This window comes from Cannabis sativa, chromosome 6 (assembly GCF_029168945.1).
Source record: "Cannabis sativa cultivar Pink pepper isolate KNU-18-1 chromosome 6, ASM2916894v1, whole genome shotgun sequence".
Lineage (NCBI taxonomy): Eukaryota > Viridiplantae > Streptophyta > Magnoliopsida > Rosales > Cannabaceae > Cannabis > Cannabis sativa.
In genome coordinates this window covers 34,470,603-34,479,264 of record NC_083606.1, presented here as the reverse complement: position 1 = coordinate 34,479,264, position 8,662 = coordinate 34,470,603, and the positions used below count along the sequence as shown (strand labels likewise).

Genomic DNA, 8,662 nt, shown 5'->3' with positions numbered 1-8,662 from the left:
CAATAGAACTCCATCTATATTATTAAAAGACAAGACATCTTATGAACTATTGAATTCCAAGATTCCATCTTATGATCATTTGAGAAATTATGGTTGTCTATGCTATGCCTCTCCTCACACCAGCAGCCACAAATTATCCCCTAGGGCCAAAGCTTGCATATTTATTGGCTATCCCGATAATATGAAAGCTTACACCCTATTAGATATTGAATCCAATAATATTTTCCACTCAAGAGATGTTATCTTCTATGAATCTATCTATCCTCTCACCAAAACCAGCAACCACAATGTCAATAGTGACACATTTTTTCCTACTGCTACAAAACCAGCAGCTACAAATTTCGATAATCCCTCACCACATGACCACAATATTGTTGCCCCCAAACCAGCAACCAATACACCTGCTGCTTCCATACCAGCAATCACCATACCTCCTACTCCAATTGCATCCCCACCAACAACCATTATTCCCCCAAAAATGGCTTCAGACACACGCCAAACAATATCCAAAATGGGCAGAAACATCAAAAAACCACTATACCTACAAGACTACATATGTGACAAGGTTGCTCATACAACAAATTATCCCATTGCTAACTATGTTTCTTACCATCGCTTTTCTAATCTTTTCAGGAATGCTATTCTTGCAACTCAATCGTTAATTGAACCAAAATCCTATGCTGAAGCTTCCAAATATGCTGCTTGGTTAAAGACTATGGATGCTGAAACAGATGCCTTAGAAAGAAATGACACATGGATTGTTACAAGTTTACCACCCAACCAACACGTCATTGACAATAAATGGGTTTACAAAATTAAATACAATCCCGATGGCTCAGTCAATAGACTTAAAGCTCGCCTAGTTGCCAAAGGGTATACCCAACAACAAGGTATTGATTTTTTTGACACTTATGCTCCTGTAGCTAAGTTCAATACACTAAAACTTCTTTTTGCTCTTGCTGCCATAAAACAATGGCACCTACATCACATCGACATTGATAACGCCTTCCTTCATGGCAATTTAAATGAGGATGTTTATATGAAACTACCTCAAGGTTACACTCCCAAAGGGGTGATACCACCTAATGCCGTTTGCAAATTAAAAAAAAAAGCTTATACGGCTTAAAACAAGCATCTCGACAATGGTATGCTAAACTTAGTACCACTCTCATTACACAAGGCTTTACACAATCTAAAAGTTACCATTCCTTGTTCATTAAAAATACATCTACTACTTTCCTAGCCTTACTTATATATGTAGATGACATAATTGTAGCTACAAACAATATTTCAGCCCTCAATCATTTTATTGCTACATTAGACTCAACTTTCAAATTGAAAGATCTTGGCAGCCTACGATTCTTCTTAGGACTCGAAGTTGCAAGATCGAATAAAGGCATTTCGGTTTCACAAAGACCATTCACATTGCAACTTCTTCAAGAAATGGGTCACCTTGGCTCCAAACCGGTTTCCACACCAATGGAACCCAATCTCAAACTAAGCAATGAATCAGGTGCTCCTTTGTCAGACCCAAAACAATACCGCAGCCTCATAGGCAAGCTCATCTACCTCACAATAACTCGGCCTGACATCAGTTTTGCTGTCAACAAACTGAGTCAATACATTCAACAACCCCGCCAACCTCATTTCCAAGCTGCAATACGAATTGTATCTCAAACAATCTCCAGGTCAAGGCCTCTTCTACCATGCTGCAGCACCTCACCCTCTTCAACTTCACGCCTTTGCAGATGCTGATTTGGGGGCCTGCCCAGATTCACGGAGATCAATCACAGGCTATTGTGTTTTTTTGGGGCATTCTCTCCTGTCTTGGAAGGCTAAGAAGCAGCAAACAATCTCAAGATCTTCCGCTGAAGCCGAATATAGATCAATGGCACATGCCACTTGTGAACTGACATGGCTCAACTCCATTCTTCAAGACTTTGTTGTTCCCATCAAAGCTCCTTCCATCTTATATTGTGATAACACTGCAGCTATTCACATTGCTGAAAATCCTGTCTTCCACGAACGAACAAAGCATGTGGAAATCAATTGTCACACTGTTCGTGAAAAGATCAACAACGGTACACTTCAGATGAATCATGTCTCTTCCGAACACAATCTCGCTGATATATTAAACAAGCCTTTGTTTCCTCAGCACTTTCATAACATTCTGTCCAAGCTGGCTGTCAAAGACTTTTACACACCAGCTTGAAGGGGCGTATTACAGATTGTTAGTATGTCTTACTGTTTCATTAGTTTGTTATTACCGTTATTATTTGTACTGTTAGTTGGTTAGTTTGTTACAACTACCATCTTGTATCTCAGCTGTACATAAAAGCCTTGTACCTATCATCAAATCAGATATACAACATATTTTTCTTTCTCTTTTCTCCTCTGCTTTCTCTGTTTTCTCTCTTTGTTCACTAATAATAAATTGTAATGAATAATCCGATTAATCCTATAACAAAGGGGTGGTGATGTTTGTACGTTGCAAAGGCCCAGGCAACCAGCCGATGTAATGGTATTGGATGGCCAACTCTTTGGTCAAATTATATATTGATATTAAAGGTGTGAAATGTGAAAGCATTAAGTAAAGATGTGCAATGAAATATAGCTCATCAAAATTCTTGTTATTTAAAGTTAAAATAGAGAAGTGGATACTCGTTAAAAAAAAAAAAATAGAGAAGTGGATACAAATTTAAGAAAAATATGACATAGAAAATGCTTTATTTTACATAAATTTTAAAACAACAAATTAATAATGTTGTTGTAGAGTATTATTATTCATTTTCTAAACATATTTTATTAATTTTTTAAGTTTTAAATAATTTTTTATGTATGATTATGTGTGTATATATTAATATTATGTATTTAAATTGAATAAGATATATTAAAAGATAAAATAGAAGGAAAAAAAATAGAGAAATTGATAGATTGTATAATGTAAATGCTTACTATAAAATAGATAAAATATAATTTATGTGATGTATTAATTAAAAGAATAGAACAATGCTCTATAGCTAAAATAAATAAAGTAGAAATTTAATTAAAAAAATTAAAAAATAAAATAAACAAGGTGATGTGAGTGCTCTTATGTCCAAACGTGACTTTTCCTTCAGAACCTTATAGAATGTTTATGATGATGCAACAATATTTAATGTGGGTGGCACTTGATGATGTTGGTAGTGATAATTAATAATTACTTTATCATCTTCTCTCATCAGATGTGTCCAAATAATGATGGTTAATTTACCCCACTCACAGACATGTTTCCGTATAAAACTCCCTTTTATATATTAATCTATATATATATATGTATATAACGGGTATATGTGATAATCAGTTTACATGCTAACAAAATTAAAACTTATAACACCATATTTAATGCGAATGTATTTTTGGTCGATCCTCCAAGGCAACAGATCAGAAATATATAAAATGAACTACATTAAAAATCTCAACCCTACACCTCATTTACTCACCACTCGCTTACGTATACCAAACCCCCTTAAATGCCTCACTAGCAAATCTACAACATTAATTAATTAGTATTTATGTATGTAGTTGTGATTTTTGAAATTGTACATATGGTAATGACAAAAGAAAGAAATAAGAGATCAGAATTGTAATCCTAGAAGGCTAGACCATTGTAATGGCTAATAAGAACATTATTTTGGTAGTGATCATGATCACCTTCTTGTTATGGTTTTGTCAGTTAAGTAGTACTAGTGTATCATTTGCATATCCCCTTGTCCCGGCCATTTATGCATTTGGGGACTCCTTAGCCGATGTGGGCAACAACAATTACCTCGTCTTTTCTGTAGTCAAAGCAAATTTTCCACACAATGGCATAGACTTCCCCACCAAAAAACCAACCGGGAGGTTTTGTAATGGCAAGAATGCTATTGATCTTCTTGGTAAGTGATCTCTTATATTTCAACTAATATATTATTTCCAATACTATTTTCATTTTCATATGAGTTTCAAGCCAAAAAATAAATAAATTCTAATGTCCGGAAAATGAGGAACATTGACTGTCATACAAAGGTATTTGATATTTTAATGTAATTTTTGGGCAGCTGAAAAAGTGGGCTTACCATATTCCCCGCCATATCTGTCTACCCTATACAAGTTAGAACAGAGAAGTAAAAATTTCCTAACAGGTGTAAACTTTGCTTCTGGTGGTTCTGGAATTCTTAATCAGACAAATCATCAGTATGTAAGTCAAACAAAAACATTAAATTATATAATTTGTTTTTCAAACAAAATTTCCACAAAAATATTATAACATTGGATTTATATTGTTGATGTGCTTTCAACCCCAGTCATTATGCTTAACAAAACAAGTAAGTAGCTTTGTAAAGGTGCATGAAGCCTTAAACAAACAGTTAGGAGCCTCCGGCTTGAATCAACATCTCTCAAAATCCCTCTTTGTAATTGTGACTGGAAGCAATGACGTGTTCAGCTACTTTGGTTCCGCAGATTTGCGTAATAAAACCACATTGCGCCAATACATAAACTCAATGGTAGTTACTTTTAAGGGACAAGTTAAGGTAATAATTAATTAATTAGTTAATTACAACACATTAATTACTTATATATATTACTTAACTTTTTTTATTTATGTACTCTGTTCCTTTTTGATATATTAGAGTATGGTATCTCACAAAAATAATGATGAACATAGACGAACTCCACTAATCACTAATTAAGTTTTAAACGGAATGTGATTCTTATTATATGGTATCATGAGCATAATTGAGATAAAAGTCAGTAGCTTTAGATTCAGTAATGCAAATATAAATTGGTGAGCAAAGAAATGTGAATATTAAATTATTTATAAAGATGTGATATTGTTCGATTTGGGCGCCTCATTAGTTTTTGAGCATCTTCCCAAAAGATTTTATTTCAGTGGAGAAAGTATTCATCGTTATATACCTAAGATCAATCCTATTATTAGCCAATGTGCAAATTTGGTTGTACATCCAACAACCCAACAGATACCATATCTTTTATATTATTGCTTAAAATTATTCTAATTTGTTTTTGGTAGCGTTTGTATAATCTTGGAGCACGTAAGTTTGTAATTGTTGGGATTGGAGTAATTGGATGTACTCCATCTGAGAGGAAAAGTAACAAAGCCGAGCAATGCAATGAAGAAGTAAACAGCGTAGCGGTTAGGTACAACGAAGCTTTGACTTCAATGTTGAATAGCTTGAAAGTTGAGCAAAAAGGGTTAAGCTACTCGTACTTCGATGGCTATAGTGTCATGCAAAATGCCATACACAAAGCAGCTACTTATGGTATATATAAAATAATAATACATTACCCTTATTTTGAAATAAAATATTCTTACAAATTAATATAGTTTTAATTTATAAATAACACAAGTGTTCTGGGATTTCATTTAATTGTCAGGTTTTTCAGAGGTTAAGGCTGCTTGTTGTGGACTTGGAAAGCTTAAAGCCGATGTTTACTGTCTGCCAGTTTCAAAAGTTTGCTCCAATAGAAGCAGCCATCTGTTCTGGGATGCAAACCATCCTACAGAATCTGCTCATCGCCTCTTTGTGGATTACATTTTTGGTGGCCCTTCACCATACACATTCCCACTAAATGTTAAGCAGCTTATTTCCACTTAAATTACATCTAATATTTAACAATAGCATGACTAGCTAGTTTATCATCAACCTCTTTCTTATTTTATGTCATTATATTTTAATATTTTTACATTACTATTATCCATATAGTACTTTATAGTTGTATCTCTCCATAATTTACCTATAGTAATGGAACATTATTGTTATCATTGACAAATATGTACACCTAAATTTAAAGTGTGTTTGTTGATTAGTCCAATTATTTCCCCATGGAATTGACTACACTAGCGTAAATAATAAGGTTAATTATAAAATTTTTTATTTTTGTTTTATAAAAGTTATTAATTGTGCCTTCTATTTTGTTAAATGAAAAACATTACAAAAAATAGTTAGCAATTTAGTAATACTTGTTAGTCACAATATTAATTTTTTGTGGCTAAATCTGACTTTTAGTCACAACAAAAAGTTAGTTGTGACTAAAACATAGTATTAATTTAGATTAATGTTATTAATAATTTAGTTTTAGTCACAACAAGTACTGTGACTAAAAACGTATTTAGTCACAACAAATTGTAATTATTGTGACTAATACTTTTAGCCACGGATATTTTAGTGACACCATAGCAAATATGATGTATAATTAGTCACATATTTTTTTTATTTTAAATCACAAGTTTTGTTGTGACTAAAAGTAAGAATTTTTGTAATGAAAATAGACCAGGTATGTAATGACCGCATAAATAAATTATGTGAATTAACAAAAGAATTAAGGGATTTTAATTATATTTTATGAGTACGTGTTTCCTAGTAGAAAGTTATGGCTTATTATTAGAAACAGGCCTTAGGAAAATATTTTTTTTCAATTACAAAGATAAATTTGAATTCTAGAGGTAATATACATACTATATATGAAATTTTATGTTTTCCATGTTTTATGCCCGGTAATAATAGAATGTGACGATTTGGCTATTCGTATCACTTGGATACGGTAAAGTATCTTAGAATTAGTGGGGTAAGATGAGTAGACATTTAGTATGTTGTGAATCACTGGAGTTATGATTTTGGACCAAATTACCACTAGGATTATAAGCTTACCACATGAGGAGGAAAAGGGTAAAATTGTCATTTTGTTATAAGTTGATAATGGTTATCTTTAGTGGGATTTTTAGCTTATTCCTAAGGCTTTAATGCTAAATATTGTATTTAATTAAAGATAATTTGGTATTATCTCAAAGGTTAGAAAATTGGAAACAAACCCTTATCTTTCTCTCTCCCAAGGTTCGGCCCTTAGGAAACTCAAAAGAAATCAAATTTTCTCTCTTTATTCAAACCAAATTTTATAGTGATTGCAGCAAGGATACAAGTATTAAGGAATAACCTAAGGTAAACTAAAAGCGAAGGGCGCTTTGGGGCTACTGTCCTTGTGGAGTAATTAAGATAATTCTTGATCTAACTCCCTTTTCATTCGAAGCACCGTAAACATAAACCTTCCAAAGTGGCAATTCTGAGACTGGCTCGTCCGGTAGGTCATTCATGTTGGAATTATTTTACCAGGATCTTAGATCTACTCACAAGTATGTTTATTAACATCCTAAATAAGAACTTTCTAAAACGATAAATTAAACACATATAAAGTTTAAGAAACCTTACATTGGGTGCAGCGGAATTAAATGACTCCTTCCGTTCAGATCTCTAACCCTTGTATCCTTTCTGTAGTAGAGTATTATCAAAATCTGAACCTCGATCTCTTTATCTGAATCCTTGATGTTGAATCTCCTTTGCTGATGATCTTTCTTCACGATCTTCCTCACTATGATTGAGGTATTGCTTGCTGTGTGTGGGCACTACTCTAATCACTAGGGTAAGTTAGAAATATGAAGGAAGAAGAGAGAGAGAGAGAGTGGCGGCTAAGGAAGAGAGAGAAGGCTCAGGTTTTTCTGGTTCAGAAAGTGTAATTTTCCTGAAGCCTTCACTATCTATTTATAGCATTCCACTAGGGTTAGGTTTGAATTATCTGGCATTAAAATAATGAAAATATAAGCTTAAAAAACCTACAAAGGTGGCCGGCCATGGCTTAGTGGATTGGGCCTTGCTTTTTGAAATTTTGCAATTTTAACACTTTTGTATCTGATTTTCTCAAAAATGTCAACTTCCTAATTCAACCATTTAAACGCCAATTCTAACTATTTAATAACTATAAATAATTATTAAATAATATTGTCATTTATCATATTTATTAATTGAACCATACAAAGTATCATAATTAACAAATATGCCCCTATTAACTCTTTCTTTACAATTTCGCCCTTACTTAGTGAAAATTTCACAAATAGACATAGTCTAATTTATGAATTATAATTGATTAATCAAACTTGGGGCTAGCTCAAGTGGCCATAGGTGGGTGTGTGAGTGTTGGAGGTCTTTGTTGGGTTTTATGCCCTAAATAAAACTCATTTCATATAATCAGATTTACTTATTAATAAAGATCAGAAATAACATTTTATGTTGCATGGTTCACATGATTTATTTCATGATTATATGTGTATATAATGTATGAATTCTTTTTAAGTCCAGAACATATGTGTTTGTTAAAGATTATAGTGTTGTCAGCACAGTGGAATATAATCTTTATTATATGTTCAAAAGTAGATTCCCTGATTTGTCAGAACACTGGATTTAGACTGACATGGTATAATCAGCGATAGGTATTCTTACACCTTGGAAAAGTGTTATGTCCTTTCCAGGACATTGGCAAAGTTTACCAGTATCGGATGCATGGAGTATGCATTGGAATGGACCGATATTGAACTTTGAATTAGATTTTGAAACTTACCGTAAACATCTATTCAATTCAATATCATAAGTTGATCCTAGATCACATGATCGAAATCCTGATATGGTTAGGCTCAATTTCAAGAGTATTATTCGTGTTCTTTGATTTGTTAGTTAAGCCTAGTTTTGTATCAGGGTGATACGTACATTTTGGGAACACGGTAATGCAATTGAGTGGGAGCGCTAACATAAATATAGAATCTATAGCTTCTATTTGGCAAATAGAAGTAAAG

The 8,662-nt window shown here is 33.1% G+C and overlaps 1 protein-coding gene across 1 annotated transcript; it reads left to right on the top strand.

The window, feature by feature from the left end:
* Positions 1–3,468: 3,468 nt before the first annotated feature.
* Positions 3,469–5,856, top strand: LOC115724494 (GDSL esterase/lipase At5g55050). Its single transcript, XM_030653786.2, has 5 exons — positions 3,469–3,917; positions 4,080–4,219; positions 4,326–4,553; positions 5,054–5,303; positions 5,419–5,856. The coding sequence occupies exons 1-5, from the start codon at positions 3,653–3,655 to the stop codon at positions 5,637–5,639; spliced, it is 1,104 nt and encodes a 367-aa protein (XP_030509646.1). The 5' UTR covers positions 3,469–3,652; the 3' UTR covers positions 5,640–5,856.
* Positions 5,857–8,662: the final 2,806 nt, after the last annotated feature.

Bases quoted from the DNA above. Each gene is read 5' to 3' on its own strand.
- LOC115724494 (XM_030653786.2), top strand. From the start codon at position 3,653: ATGGCTAATAAGAACATTATTTTGGTAGTGATCATGATCACCTTCTTG. The intron at 3,918-4,079 runs GTAAGTGATCTC...ATTTTTGGGCAG, and splicing joins GAATGCTATTGATCTTCTTG to CTGAAAAAGTGGGCTTACCA. The intron at 4,220-4,325 runs GTAAGTCAAACA...TTTCAACCCCAG, and splicing joins ATCAGACAAATCATCAGTAT to TCATTATGCTTAACAAAACA.